The sequence below is a fragment of the Gopherus evgoodei genome, chromosome 3 (assembly GCF_007399415.2).
Source record: "Gopherus evgoodei ecotype Sinaloan lineage chromosome 3, rGopEvg1_v1.p, whole genome shotgun sequence".
NCBI lineage: Eukaryota > Metazoa > Chordata > Testudines > Testudinidae > Gopherus > Gopherus evgoodei.
The window spans coordinates 172,245,096-172,261,012 of NC_044324.1; the positions used below are offsets into that span (position 1 = coordinate 172,245,096).

General features: G+C 44.6%; 1 protein-coding gene across 2 annotated transcripts in view; it reads left to right on the forward strand.

Moving 5' to 3' along the window:
* The window catches only part of NVL (nuclear VCP like), a 73,482-nt gene extending 66,474 nt beyond the window's left edge, over positions 1-7,008 (forward strand). For both annotated transcript variants that reach the window (XM_030557426.1, XM_030557427.1), the window contains 2 exons: positions 2,365-2,435; positions 5,877-7,008. In XM_030557426.1, coding sequence (XP_030413286.1) covers positions 2,365-2,435; positions 5,877-5,921 — 116 coding nt within the window. In that variant the 3' untranslated portion in view covers positions 5,922-7,008. The remainder of the gene's footprint in view (positions 1-2,364; positions 2,436-5,876) is intronic.
* Positions 7,009-15,917: the final 8,909 nt, after the last annotated feature.

Sequence of the window (15,917 nt, forward strand, 5' to 3'; positions counted from 1 at the left end):
GGGGATTTTAAAAATTCCACTATTGCTATAATTGGTGCAGTTAGTAAGTGGAAAATTTTGTTGTTTGTTTTAATTAATGTAGATAAAGCCCTAGGGGTGATTTCTCCAGTTCAAAGTAAAAATATCAGTTTGTAGTGTTGTAAAACCTTAGTTGACCACCTTTTAAGATATTAATCTGATTATCTGTATTTCTAGCATTTTACTTATTTTTTAAAGCTATTATAGGTGCCTATCAAATGTTCCTGCTGCTGTCATTAAGATAGTCTTGATTGCAAAGAGAGATCCTGAAACCTACTGAAAGGGAATTCTGGCCTATTGAACTGTTGAAAATGCTATTCTGTTAGCTCAAGTAAACATTTGGGTCACAATAACAGTAAATTGGAGATGTTTATACTATTCCTTATACAATTAGAATTCATTCAGCATGAATTGCTCACAGATCTCTTGATAATTCATAGTGTGTTCCCTGTCATACTCTTTGAGTCAGTCACAGGGAGTTTCCAGATGTTTGTCTGTGTGGTATAGAAAGGAGCGTGATGAGGAGAAATGTTGAACTAGATTTCACTTTAGCTTTCTGGAAGAGAAATCATCGTTACCTGAGCCCATCTGTATGGAATCTTGCTCTGGCAATGGCTATAGTTTTAACCAGCATTTTTTACTGACTTACATTAAATAAACCCACAGTGGTTAAATATGTTCATGAGAAGTCCTGGATTGACAGGACTAGATGTTCAAGTTCTCTGTTTTTTGCGCACGCACGCACGCACACACACCATGAAAAGTGGTACTGCCAGCTAGTGAAGCTTAAAGTGTCTTCATGAAATACATATAAAGCAATCACCAAAACGTTTTTAAAAACACACATTCTGCTACATTCAGCATGTCTGATGTGAAGCTTATCTATGTGCATGATAGTTATTATTGTTGTACTAAATCTATGTATCCATTTGATCCTGTAGTCTATTAAATCCACATATATTGTAAGCTGTTTTCTAGTGAGAGCTGGACAATGCACATTTCTTTTCCATTTGTTTGGAATGAAATTCAGTTTCCCAATAGATCTGTTATCTCAAAGGCTGTGTTCAAGAATCATTAAGTCTAATGATTTATTCATGTAATTACTGGATGGAAGTGCTGGACAAAGAAACAGCCTGACATGCATACAGATTATGCAAGTTTGGGTAGGTGATGACATGGATAAACAATTGCCTGGCTTCTGGAGAGTGCCAAACAATGTCAATATGGTGCTGGGGTGAGCTGAACTGCCTGGGGGTCGTGTAGAATACTTGGGATGATGATGAAAGTTGTTTTTTTCTAAATGTAAAAATAAATAAATAAAAAGCAACGTGTGTATAATATGTAATATGAAGAGAGTGTAGGACTGAAAATGAAGAGCCCTTACTTCTGAAGCTAGCCCTGTCATAGATTTCCTGTTTGATCTTTAGCAAGTCAGGGTATGTTCACGCTGTGGAGGCTACAGTGGCACAGCTAAGGCACTGCAGCTGTGCTCCTATGGCATAGACACTTGCTACAGCAATGGAAGGGTTTTGTCCCTCAGTACAGTTAATCCATCCCCTCGAAAGGCTGTAGCTCAGTCGAAGAAAGAATTCTTCCAGCAACCTAGTGGTGTGTATACGGGGACTGGGGGCTGGTCTACACTAGGAAGGGGGATATATCTAAGATACACAGCTGTAGCTGAAGTATCTTAGTTCAACTTACCGCCACGGCTCCCCCGTCGACTCCTCCTGCTGAGGTGGAGTACAGTTGTCGATCCCCGATAGATCGATTACTACCCGCCGATCTGGCGGGTAGTGTAGATGTGGCCTTAGATCGGCTTAACTATGTTTCTCAGGGGTATGAAGTTTTCACACCCAGGAGTCAGGTATCTAGGATGACTTGAGTTTTAGCTGTAGACCAGGGCTCACTTGTTACTTGTTGTTTTCAGAAGTGTTGAGCACCTTGAATTCTAGCTGAATTTGATGGGAGGTACAATTACTTTGAAAATCAAGCCCTTAATCTATAGTTGCAAACACTGATACCTAAAACAACCCTGTGAGGTAAGTAGGTATTGTCCCCATTTTGTAGATGGTGTAACTGATGTACAACGGGTAAGGGATGTGCTCAAGATCACAGAGTCTGCATTAGACATGATACTGAAATTCAGGAGTTCATCAAGCCTGTGGCTCAGATCTTAGCCAGTTGCACAGAGTAGACAAAGCAGTTAGTGAAATGCAAAGACTTGAGATATTTTCACTAATGGCAGTCAGGAAGTTACTTGGAAAGCAGTGTATGGGTGTGTGTTTAATATACTGAATTGGAAGTAAATCATAGTCATTAAGTCCATTGTATGGTGTTCTTTTTAAGGAGAAATCAAGATTAGCCGAAAATACTTTGAAGAAGCATTTAAAAAAGTGAAATCATCTATATCAAGAAAGGTAAGAGAAGCTATGAAATTGTGGGTTGGTGAATATTGTTTAACATCACACAAAGCAAGTTGAGGATAGGCAGTGAAGAATTCTGTAGTTACTAGAAACTGGTGGGAAGAACTGAGGACAACATATATTTACTGGGTTTGAACCTGTGTTCAGGACATCTGGGTTAACGCTCTAAAAGATCCCATGGCACTTTTCATAAATGAACTGAAGCATCTAGGGCCTCTGTTTTAAGTCTCATCGAGGAAGATTACTGTCCTTCCAGCACCACAGTGATGATGGGGGAGTTCAGTACTGGCTCAGGGAGGGGTACCTCCTTAACATCATTTTCTGCAGCATCCTGGATTTTTCAAAGACATTTTCGATCCAAGAACTGACTCTTAAGGTATTGTTAAGCTTGTGAGATCTGATGAGATCACAACCCATGGTGGTGTGGCTGCATTACACTTTGCTTCCACCATGCATGCACCTACTGAATGGAGGGGGTGGGGGGGAGCTCAGTACAGCTTAATATATAATGATAACATCTTTGTCTAGAGATAAGAAGCTGTATTAAGAAAAAGCTTTCTCTTTTTTTCTTCCTGATTATCAGCCTTTTCATTACTTTATAAGTCAACATATAATTTAATCATATGTTTGGAAGGTCAAATCATGAACCATTCTCTTTTTGATGAATGGCCCGTAAGTGTGTTAAGTATTTACTATCATTACTTCTCAATATTAATTTCAAGCAGGGTGACCAGAGAAGAAATCTTTGGCATTTAGACAGTAGCTTTATTGCTTTAGGGCCCTTCTCATGGAAAGGTTCCACGTGTCTGCTGGCTTGGAAAAGTTCCACGTGTCTGCTGGCTTTATGGACTTTAGTCATGAAGCATTGATATCACTTTCGCTATAGTATGAACTTGAGCTAAAAATAAATTAGCCAGTTCTTCTACTTCCTTCAAACTCAAAATGTGCTGGGCATAAAATGATTAGATAAATACCCTTAATAACCTCATGGTCACTGATACCCTTTCCTGGTGTATATTATCTCAAAGAAAGTCATTTTCAGCTATGAATTTCAGTAATCAATATCTGTATTAACCTGTGGAACGCCTTGATGCAGGATAATATGGAAGTAAATGGCTTGAGTAAGACTTTAAAAGATTTGTGTATGTAAGAATAAGACCAGTAACTGCAGTTACACTGCCTACACTAAATGACATGTATTATGAATCCTCATGCTTTTGAAGCAGAGGAGTTGCGTGGCAGGCCTATGCAGGGTAGATTTACACGCCAGCTTGCTGTGAACTAAGTGTTAGTATAGACAAGCCTTATTTCATTAGAGCTGGTTAGGAATTTTTTGACTAAACATTTTTTTGTGCTGGAAAATAGTGAGTCATCAAAACCAAGACATTTTATAAGAATGTATCAACTTTGATGAAACTTTCATCCTGGACCTAAGAAACCCTCCCAAAGAAGTTTCTGGTTCCATAGAGACACCTGCCCCAATAGCCTTCTGATTTAGGGCACTCACCTGGAATGTGGGAGACCCAGGTTCCAAGTCCCTTCTCCAATTCTCCCTCAGTCTGTCTTATTGGTGCTGTTTTACTTTGTATAAATAATTAAATATTCATTGAACCTGGGACTTGGAACCTGGATCTCTCCAGAATTACCAGGTAGGTGCCCTAACCAACTGGTTGTGGGCTATTCTGGGGAGAGGGACTAGAATCAATCTGTCGCTCTGTTGCACACGCTCATTTTTTGTGAAAAATTTTTGAAAGGGTCCTAGGTTTCATCCTAATGCAGAATGGGAACATCTCTGTAAACGGCGTTTAGAGAATTGCAGAACTGACTTTGTGCTTAGCCTCTGGATGCACCTAGCATATGTGTACTGATTTAAAATAATTATTTTAGACTGAAAATATTACTTTCACAGATTTGGCAGGTTATTTACCTTTTATCCCAGGGTTTTTAAATGTGGGAGCTAAGTTGACTCTTCTCCATTCCCTCTACCTTTGCCTCACTTCCTGCTCCAGCACTCCTTCCTTCCTCAGCTCAGTAAACGAGGCTACTGTCCTCCTCAATCCTGGTTACAGCTTCTTAATTACGGTTTTGACTTCCACCTTTAAATCATACTAGTTGAAAATAAAATATTTTCTATATACACTAGGAGCTAAACTTCAGATAGCTCAATTAGGCTGAAGGTCAGTTTGTAAATCAGAAAACCCTCTTTAACATGGCACGATGGCAGTAGGAGTCCCATTCTTGCAGCAGAAAACTGGGAAATATATTGGAGATGGTAATGCTAATTTTAAAAAGTTCTGTTTCTAGCCTGGATGTGTAGAAATCTTACCTTTATAGCTTTTGTTCCTTACTGAAGTTCACTTGTCTTTTAGCCTACAAATCCTCTGAAAAGGAAGTATCGGGGTGAATACTCCTTTTCCTTCTAGTGTTGGGGATGGGTCAGCCCAAGAGATTCTGGCAAGAAGAAATTTTGTGGTCTGCTTTCTGTTGTCTTTATCTAAACACTTTCTATGCTCTGAGAAGTGCTCTCCAGAGGCAAGAATTCAAGTGGTTGGAGAAGTACATATTTGACCAAGCAGCATGTAGGACAGTTGCCTACTTGTTACACTGGTAAAGACTGGAATGGGATTATTTTGGCTAGTTGCAGTGCAACCACAGATAATGTGAAGTGACGCTGTAGTAGAGTTACATAATTCAATAAAACAGCTGCTGTATTGTTCACAGTTTAGGGCACCTGATCTCTGGTGGCAGAGGGTGTTTTGGAGTGAACAGTGCATTTTGAACCTCCATTCCTCACCCCATTCCAGCTGCTGCTGCTCCCACTCAGCCAGATGTCTGATCTGGCAAATAATATAGACATTAGCTGCATCACCCCCATCCTGTACCATCTTGTGGAAGAACACCAGGAAAAAGAGCAGTCTATATGAGAAAGATAACAGTTTAGCTTAATTATTATTATTATTTATTTATTATTATTTATTATTAATTGCTTTATTTTGGTTTAGGATTGGGAATAGGCATAAACTAAACCAAAGTAAATTGCTCTTAAAGCAAAATAAGACACTATCTGCACAGGGCTTAACTAAACTGGTTTAAAAATCACACCTTAAATTTACCAGTGCAGTTCTGTGCATAGACATGGTCTCAGACAAGCATGGCAGTGTCTTATACTTATAGAAGAACTCTGCCAACACAAAGTCTAATTACAGAATGTTGGTGACTTGTCTTAAGCGAATCCCATAAAAGAGATTCTCTTTAGACTCCAATTGTTTTTCCTTTTGTAAATATTTTAGCCAAATATTAGCCACCAGGCACAGAGATCATTTCTGTTTAGTTTTCCTAATGGAAAATGTGTGTAAAGTCACCTGTAAACATAGCATGCATTCTTGCTGTGCTGAAATATCTTTTCTTTTTTCTCACCTAACTTGGCATCATTAGGATCAAGCAATGTATGAAGAGCTGCGTCAGTCGCTTAGTAGATGATAGAGTTGGCCAACTCCTGAAAGAGACCATCATGCTGCTTTGTTGAAGAGGCTCATAATGGTAGCGTCTGATCTCCGCAAACCCAGCTGGAACAGAAGTTGACCATGGTTTCATTTGATGTTTTACTAAGTGCTGCCTCTGAAGATATCTGCCATGTTTTAATTACCACTCTGACAATGGTTAAGTTGGGATTGTTAAACAGAGTAAAATGTAAGATGGAGACTTTCTAGTTCTGCTTATCACCAACCCTCTGATTTTAAAACTACACCTTTTAGGCATAGAGGAACAATTTCTAAAATTCAGTGCTCTGTTAACTCATGAACTATTTAACAGGCAGAGAAGCTATAATGAGCATCCCTTCAAAACCTTAGACTTTTAAAACTGTTCATTTTCGGTTGTACATGAGATCTGTACCTTCTCAGAAGATGAGCCCTATATTATTCAGAACATTCCATTCTGTGAAGAGACACCACGGTAAGTGGGCTGAGAAGATGTTGAGCCACATGCTATTGCATCATTTTTAACGCTGCCTTTGCCAAATTTGAGGCTAATCTGTTTTGATGGTTATGTATCATCATAACTGAGAACTCTTGAGAACCTCCCTTTCATCTTATTAAAAGGAACTCCTCATACTGAAAGATAGTTAATTGTAAAGGTTAATGCAAAGGATTAAGAAATGGAAGTGTGCAGCCCCCTGCCAGAGTGCGTGTGAGGAGGGCTCCACCTTAAAAGAGTAATAATTTTACTGTCTCAAATGCTCTCACAAGCTGGGTTCATGTACCTCTTAACAAGGAGAGGAGAAATTGTGACATCAGAAATAGAAGGAAAAAGTGGAAGATGCTATGCCTTATTGATACCATCTCTGTTCATGATTTTGAATCACTCTGAATTTAGCATATTCTGACAAATCCGCTGAAGTAGAATTTTCTCATTGCTATAACATGGGCCAAGCAAGATGTCTCAGCTGAAATTATCTCAATAGTTTTCTCAAAAAATGTGTGTCATTTACAGAACTTTGCTATATGTGTTTACAGTATGTTTCTAAGAGGATCTTAGCTTATTAAAAGCAAACTTTTTAAAAAGCCAACTTGTCAAACTGCTCTTTGGTCTTTTCACATTCCTTAGCTTGCACATTATATCAGCATAGTCAGTTTCATTTTTCCTTATAATCAGATTGGGTTCTTGGTGCTGCAATGTTTGGTTTTTAAACACTCTAGGGAGATAAGAGCTGTGTTTTATTACTGTTTCTTTTCCAGGCTGAGCTAAGCTATTTGCTGTGCTCCTGCTGGGAAGCTGTAATCCAGAAAGCTGACTGCTTTCTATGGAAACAGAGGTTCATAACTTCCCTTCCTGTAGGATCAAGTTGAAACAAGTATAAGAGGGAGTATTTATTTGAGTAGCTAATATGGAAGACAAAGACACTCAGGAAAGTTAAGATGAATTAACTAAAGGTGCGACGCTAATACAGATATGGACTTGTCTACACAGCACGTTGCTGTGCAGCAAGCCAGGATGTTGAGTGCCAGGGCCATACTCAAGGATAGGGGTGGCCAACCTGAGCCTTAGAAGAAACCACAGTTACCAATGTACATGGCAAAAGTGCCACAGTAATACATCAGCAGCCCCACATCAGCTCTCCCCCACGCTCCCAGCACCTACCAACCACCGGCAGCTCCGCTGATCAGCACCTCCCCCTTCCTCCCCGCACCTCCTGGTCAGCTGTTTTGTGACATGCAGGAGGCTCTGGGGGGGAACAGCAAGGGCACGGCAGGCTCAGGAGAGGGGACGGGAAGGGGTGGAGTGGGGGCACAGCTTGTGGCAGAGCCAGGGGTTGAGCAGTGAGCCCCTCCCCTGCCTGCACATTGGAAAATTGGTGTCTGTAGCTTCAGCCCTGGAGTTGGTGCCTATACAAGGAGCCATGTATTAACTTCGGAAGAACCACATGTGGCTCCAGAGTCACAGTTTGGCCACGCCTGCTCCAGGACTTTCACTGTGGTGTAGCAGTGTCCACATGGGCTATTACTGTGCAGCAAGCAGTGCACTATAGACTCACACCCTGGTTTGCAGCACAGTAACTTTCCATGTATGCATGGGCTAAACTAAGGGAGGATTAAGCTACAACCAGCTAAGCCCACTTTACTTCTGAAGGAGTGTGTCCACTCAGGTTTAATGCACGTTAATTTCCAGATATTAACATTGTTTGCAGTGTTCTAACCAAGCTGGTCCCAGGTTATTAGAGAGACAAGGTGGGTGAGGAAATATATTTTATGGGACTGTAGTGAGCCAGCATGGCTCCCCTCCGCCCCGGAGGAGGAAGAGCCCAGCCAGAAGCCAGAGTGAGCGGAGCTAGGGAGCTCTGAGCCCGCCCCCCCAAAGGGTCAGGCGACGACCTGGAACTATAAAGGCCAGCCCTCAGAGCTCAGAAGGGCCCCAGCCGCCGGAGAGAGCAGACGCCCCTAGGGGAGCTTGAGACTGGGAAGCTCCTGCAGCCCAGGGCAGCCACTCAGACTGGCTGGAGCTCCCCCACGCCCGCTACCCAGAGGAGCCGCCGGAGCTCCCCTGGGCCAGTTACCCGGAGGAGTTGCCGGATCTGCCACCCAGCCCCGGCCGCGACGAACCCATGCTTCTGGACCCTGCTGAGGCCGACGTCAGGACCCAGGTAGGGCCTGAGGGGGAGTACAGAAATAGCCCGGGGGCAGCCGACCCCAGTCTGGCTGCAGCATTACCGGAGCCTATGTGAGTGTGTTGTGGCCAGGATCCCCGCTGACTGAGCAGCGGATCATTAGCAGCTGCTAGGGCCCTGGGCTGGGACGCAGTGGAGTGGGAGGGGCCTGCGTCCCCCCTGCCACCCCATCCTGGGGTGGCAGACTCCCCCTTCTCCCGGCCTGAGGAGGCTGAAACCTGACTGTTGCTCCGCCCTGCCTAAGGGTCTGAGCACTCCTGACTCAGTAGTTGCTGCCCCACACTGACCTGGGGCCGGGGCTCATAACTGTTGTTACTGCTTAACCCTCCCCGAGGGCCTGAGCCTCCTGACCCAGTGGGTGTTGCCTGCCAGAGCCGGGGCCAGACGTAACCACCGTACAGTCAACTACTGCAAGGGCTACCGAGGGAGACCCCCAGCCAGACTGTTTCCTCGGACCCATCAGTGTGTAGTGAACCAGCGTGGCTCCCTTCCGCGCCAGAGAGGATCGAGCCCCGGTGAACTCGTGTACAGGGACCAACTTCTGTTGGTGAGAGAGACAAACTTTTGAGCTACACAGAGCTCTTCTTCAGGTCTGATTTAAAAATATATATATTACCTCACCCATCTTGTCTCTCTAATATCTGTCTTGCTCATTAACTTCTCAGCTGTAGTTGATTCATCGTAACTTTCCTGAATGTAGTCTTGTAGACAAGCCCGTAGATACTAAGGGATTTCTGAAAAGTAAAAGGATATTGATTTTTACATAACAAAACGGCTCTTCTACTTTTTGAAAAATCCCCTTTTTGAAAGGCAGACATTTTGCTCAGAAGGAGAAATGTTTTAAGCAAACATCTTTCCAATTATTGTCCTTGAACAATGTCACTTTTAAAAAATGCTCTCCTCTCCCTTTGCCTGAGCAGTTATCGCTGCTAAATCAGATGCATGGTAAGGGAATTAGGTGACTATGGCTCACACAGTAAATATAAATGCTTTTCTGATCCTTAATTACTTGCCAAAACACTGAATCCTAAAACAGTAAATATTTCCATACGAGCAGCGGTAAAACTGTTTTTATTAAACATCTCATGGGCCTCTCCCCTACACAATTGATAGCACATTATGGGTGCTCTGTTTCCCCAACCACCTAAGGAAGAGCAGAAGGAGAGGGGGTTAGCTATAAGGAAACAGTGACTGAATTTGGCAGATGTGCTCTTTTCTGAGGGCTTGTCTACATCAGAAAGTTGCAGCGCTGGTGAGGGAGTTACAGCGCTGCAACTTAGGAGGTGTACACATCTGCAGGGCACCACCAGCGCTGCAACTCCCTGTTTGCAGCGCTGGCCGTACTCCCGTTTTGTCTCGGGTGTAGAGGATCCAGCGCTGGTAATCAAGTATAGACACTTACCAGCGCTTTTCTTGACCTCCGTGGAATAAGCAGGTATCCCAGCATACCTGAGGAAGCCTCTGGTAATCAAGCTGGTCTCCTTCCCCGGCTTGCTCTCCCGTTCCCCGAACCCCGAGCAAGCAGGTCTCCTTCCCTGCGGTTTGCAGGGTGGTTCGGGGAACGCGAGAGCAAACCGCGGCGAAGCTGGTCTCCTTTCCCGGTTTGCTCTCTCGTTCCCCGAACCCCCGAGCAAGCAGGTCTCCTTCCCTGCGGTTTGCAGGGTGGTTCGGGGAACGCGAGAGCAAACCGCGGCGAAGCTGGTCTCCTTTCCCGGTTTGCTCTCGCGTTCCCCGAACCCCCCTTGAAGCCGCCCAACAGCGCTGCAGTGTGGCCACATCTAACACCACTTGCAGCGCTGGTTGCTGTAAGTGTGGCCACTCTGCAGCGCTGGCCCTATACAGCTGTACTAATACAGCTGTAACAACCAGCGCTGCAAAATTTTAGATGTAGACATGGCCTGAGTGAAAGTCAGAATGCCCGTTAGCTCCAAGTTGTCTGCACAGAAAGCAGTATTCGCTCTGTCAGTGTAACCTTGCAAGAAACAGGAACAAAACAGGCAGCTCTGAAACATCTGGTTACAATATTATGGGAAAGAGTTGATTGCTTGAGACCAGCAGTTGCTGAGTACTGCTTGCAAAGAAAGTGCATGCCAGTGTTGGCTGTGAAGGTATTAATGACACTACCCACTTTACTTTTTGGCTGTAAAAAGAGAGAATGCAAAACAACTCTGGCAGTGACTTTACTTTCATTCATTTATGTATTAAGCAATGAATGTATCATACTGTATAAATCAATTAAAAGTAGCCAAACCATTTTTTTTAAATTGTCCGTCACTCTCAAATTCCTATTTATTGCTGGAGCTAAGGCTCAAAGATGAAAATGCAATTGGCCACCCTATCACTGAGTTGAATTTATTATTCTAAACTTAGTGTTTATAGTCCTCCTTTCAAAGGCTTACTGCATGCGGCTATTTTATCCTACACATTGGGAGCTAATCTCCAAAATTAAGAATATACATACAACTAATAATACCATTTTTGTGGCATAAGTGAATCACTAGATGTTTATACCTACTCTAAATGGTCTCTTCCTAAATGGGAACTAACCCACCAGACTTGGTTTCTTTATAGTTGTGAAATTATAATTTTAGATATTCTGACTTGAAAAGTAATGACTCTACTTGCGCCGAGTTTAATCAATGATTAGTTATGTTTCTGGAGCTACATGTTGCTGTATCCCTCTCTTTTGAAATCTACACTGACGCACACATTCTACCTAGGCTGTGGCCAACATAAGGGGCAAATCACAACCTGCATTGATCTCAGGGCTAGGAAAGCTAGTTATATAAGCTAGATCAGTCACTCAAATCCCATGTGCTTGGCAGGGATAAAATAAATCATGCACACTCCCTCCTGGTTCTAGAGTAACTTTTAATTTTACTAGGTCTTGAAATGTTTACATGGCATCCCGTACCATGGAGTCCAGATCTTCTAGCTAATGCAGAAATTAGCTAAGCTCATATGTCCTTCCCTCTTTTTGCTATTTAAAATACTCAGATGAACAGCTCTGTCTTTTCAACTTGAAATAACTTCTGTAATATTTTCTTCTTGGGCGTGGTGCACTGTGAAGGCAAAACCTACTACCAGATTTGAATCTAATTCATTTTAGACTTTAGAGCCGTGGTGACCAACTGGTCAGTTGCAATCAACTGGTCGAGCCCAGAGGAGCTCCGTGTCGATCACTATCTCGGCAGTGCAGCGTGGCTGCTGCTAAGGCAGACTCCCTACCCCAGCCCCATGCTACTCCCAGAAGCAGCCAATGTGGCCCCGGAGTGGGGGGACAGGGGTCTCCCTTTGTGCGCTTCTCCTGCCTTCAAGCACCACGTGCCCCTCCGCCCCTCCTCCAGGGGCCACGGGCACATTGGCCCCTTCCAGGAGCCGTGTGAGGTGGGTAGGCAGAGGTCTGCCTTAGCCTCGCTGCGCCTGCTGCTGACTGGGAGTCTCCAGAGATAAGTGCTGCCTAGCAGGAAGCTGCACCCCAGCCCTGAGTCCCCTCCTGGAGCCAGCACCCCATATCCTCAACTGTACCCCAACCCCCTGCCCCAGACCCTGACCCCCCTCCTGCACGCAGCGCTGAGCCCCCTCCTGGAGCCAGCACCCCATATCCCCTTCCTGCACCCCAAGCACCAGCCCTGACCCCGCTCCGAGAGCCAGCACCCCATAACCCTCCTGTACCCCATCACTCTTCCCCAGCCTGGAGCCCCCTCCTGCACCCCAACCCCCTGCCCCAGGCTCAGCCCAGAGCACCCTCCCACACTGCGAACTTCTTGGCCCCAGCCCAGTCTGCACCCCCTCCCAAACTCCTATCCCAGCCCAGTGAAAGTGAGTGTCTTTTTCAGGGCACTCAGAAATGTAAGCTGAAGCTATCAGTATCAAGAGTAACATTAATTTGATTAGATTGGTACCAAAAGCCCACACAGCAGTACCATAGACTCCATACCACAGGCAGCTTAAAACTGCCTCTCAGGTGATATTGAAATATGGGTATTTCGTTCTCTGGGTGTATCAGAGGACCTAGGACAGGCCTGGAGCTACTCTTATTTAAAGTGGAAAGAGGCGATATTTCCTTTCTTTTACTGGGGCCCTGGAATGGTGACCCATATCTTTTGCTACTTAGAGGAGCTGTGCTGCATCCTACACCTTTCAGCTACAGAGGAAGACTTCACAGCAGGAGCAGCCCTAGCTGTTTTGCTGACCAGCATGGAAAACTTTTTTGGAGCTCCCACCTCAGCAATTGCAGAGCAAAAACAACCAGTATGCATCAGACCACCGAACTCAGCCACCCCTAGGGCTGGCTCTGCTTAACAGGAGCAGCCAAGAAATGTTTTGATGAGGAATCACAGAATCATAGAACTGGAAGGGACCTCATCTAGTCCAGTTCCCTGCACTCAAGGCAGGACTCAGTATTATCTAGACCATCCCTGGCAGGTGTTTGTTCAACCTGCTCTTAAAAATCCCCAATGATGGAGATTCCACAACCTCCCTGGGCAATTTATTCCAGTGCTTAACCACTCTGACAGTCAGGAAGCGTTTCCTAATGTCCAACCTAAACTGCTCTTGCTGCAATTTAAGCCCATTGCAGCTTGTCCTATCCTCAGAGGTTAAGAACAACAATTTTTTTCCCTCCTCCTTGTAACAACATTTTATGTATTTGAAAACTGTTATGTCCTCACTCAGTCTTCTCTTCTCTCGACTAAACAAACCAATTTTTTTAATCTCCCCTCACAGGTCATGTTTTCTAGACCTTTAATCACTTTTGTTGCTCTTCTCTGGACTTTCTCCAATTTGTCCACATCTTTCCTGAAATATGGTGCCCAGAACTGGCCACAATACTCCAGTTGAGGCCTAATTGGTGCAGAGTAGAGTGGAAGAATTACTTCTCATGTCTTGCTTACAACACTCCTGCTAATACATCCCAGAATGATGTTTGCTTTTTTTGCAACAGCATTACACTTCTGACTCACTTTTAGTTTGTGATCCACTTCCTAGGCAGTCATTTCCCATTTTGTATGTGTGCAACTGACTGTTCCTTCCTAAGTGGAGTACTTTGCACTTGTCCTTATTGAATTTCATCCTATTTACTTCAGACCATTTCTCCAGTTTGTCCAGATCATTTTGAATTTTAATCCTATTCTCCAAAGGACTTGGAATCCCTCCCAGCTTGGTATCATCTGCAAACTTTATAAGTGTGCTCTCTATGCCATTATCTAAATCACTGATGAAGATTTTGAACAGAACTAGACCCAAAACTGATCCCGGTGGGACTCCACTCGTTATGCCCTTCCACCATGACTGTGAACCACTGATTGCTCTCTGGGAATGATTTTCCAACCAGTTATGCACCCATCTTAGAGTAGCTCCATCTAGGTTGTATTTCCCTAGTTTATGAGAAGGTCGTGCGAGACCATATCAAAAGCCTTACTAAAGTCAAGATATACCACATCTACCGCTTCCCCGCCATCCACAAGGATTGTTACCCTGACAAAGAAAGCTATCAGGGTGGTTTAACATGATTTGTTCTTGACAAATCCATGCTGACTCTTATTTATCACCTTATTATCTTCTAGAAACTAGATATTTGCAAATTGATTGCTTAATTATTTGCTCCATTATCTTTCCAGGTGCAGAAGTTAAGCTGACTGGTCTGTAATTTCCCGGGCCCTTATTTCCTTTTTTATATATAGGTACTATATTTGCCCTTTTTCAGACTTCTGGAATGTCTCCCATCTTCCATGACTTTTCAAAGATAATTGCTAATGGTTCAGATTCATCAGTCAGCTCCTTGAGTATTCTAGGATGCATTTAATCAGGCCCTGATGATTTTAAGACATCTAACTTGTCTAAGTAATTTTTGACTACTACTTTTCCTATTTTAGCCTCTGATCCTGCCTCATTTTCACTGGCATTCACTATGTTAAGACGTCCAGTCGCCACCAACCTTCTTGGTGAAAACTGAAACAAAGAAGTAATTAAGCACCTCTGCCATTTCCACATTTTCTATTATTGTCTTCCCCCCACTCCCCCATTGAGTAATGGGCCTACTCTGTCCTTGGTCTTCCTCTGGCTTTTAATCTGGGTATAGAAATTGTATGGTGGGCCATGAACACTCATGAAATTGGGGTTGGGGTGCAGGAGGGGTGAGGACTCTGGCTGGGGATGTGGGCTCTGGGATGGGGCCAGGAATGAGGAGTTCAGGGTGAGGCTGGGGATGAGAGGTTTGGGATGCAGGAGGATGCTCTGGGCTGGGATCGAGGGGTTTGGAGGGCAGGAGGGGGTTGGGGCATGGGGGGAAGCTTAAGGGTGCAGGCTCCAGGCAGCACTTACCTCAGGCGGCTCCTGGAAGCAGTGTCATGTCCCCACTTCGGATCCTACGCAGAGGCATGACTAGGCGGGTCTGCTGCACACTGCCCTGTCCGCAGACATTACCCCTGCAGCTCCCACTGGCTGTGGATCCCGGCCAATGAGAGCTGCGGGGGCAGTGCTTGGCGCAGCGTACAGCAGAGCTGACTAGCCACGCCTGCGCATAGGAGCCAGAGGGGGGTTATGCTTCTGCTTCCGGGAGCTGCGTGGAGTGGCCACTGACCTTATTCCCTGGCTGGAGCACCAGAGCAGGACAAACTCCAGACCACCCCTCCCCAGCTGGAACTCGAGGTCTGGATTAAAATGGCTGGCAAGCTGAATCTGGCCCATGGGACGTAATTTGCCCACCCCTGAATTAATATAATAATATTTTGCTGTGAAAGCCTGGTAATTGACAATACAAAATTGTAGAGTGACTAAGGAGTATGCTTTTTTACCAAACAGGTCACGGTGCTTCCAGTCTTTGCATAGGAAGAAGCCCTTGACTGGTGTTGTCAGGCAAGGGAGTTGATGGTGTCCTCCACAATGGAGCTGGGTGGTGGGTGGGACAATGGGAATTCAGATTCCTTGGCGGGGAATTAATATTTTTTTATCTGCTCATTTGCAGGTTGGGGCTACTGATGCCAGGGTTTGCCACATAGCCTTTTCTGGGTCTAAAATGGCCTCATTAATCAGGGCAATCTTTGAGGAAGCTGTAGAGGATATCAAGTTGATGATGGTTAACTTTGATATCTTCCAATGGAACCTGGAGAGTGTCTGCTACCCTCTTTGCCAGCTCCTGAAGAGACTAAAGTTATCTGCCAAAGACTGTGGAGAAGGAATGACGGCTTCATCCGGAGCAGGAGGATATGGTCACCTGCTCCTCACTACTGGCTTCTTCTTCCTCTAAGTATTGAACAGTTCCAAAGCCCTGGATGGTGCGGCATGTGCAAGGGTCCTCCAGTGAGGCTTGA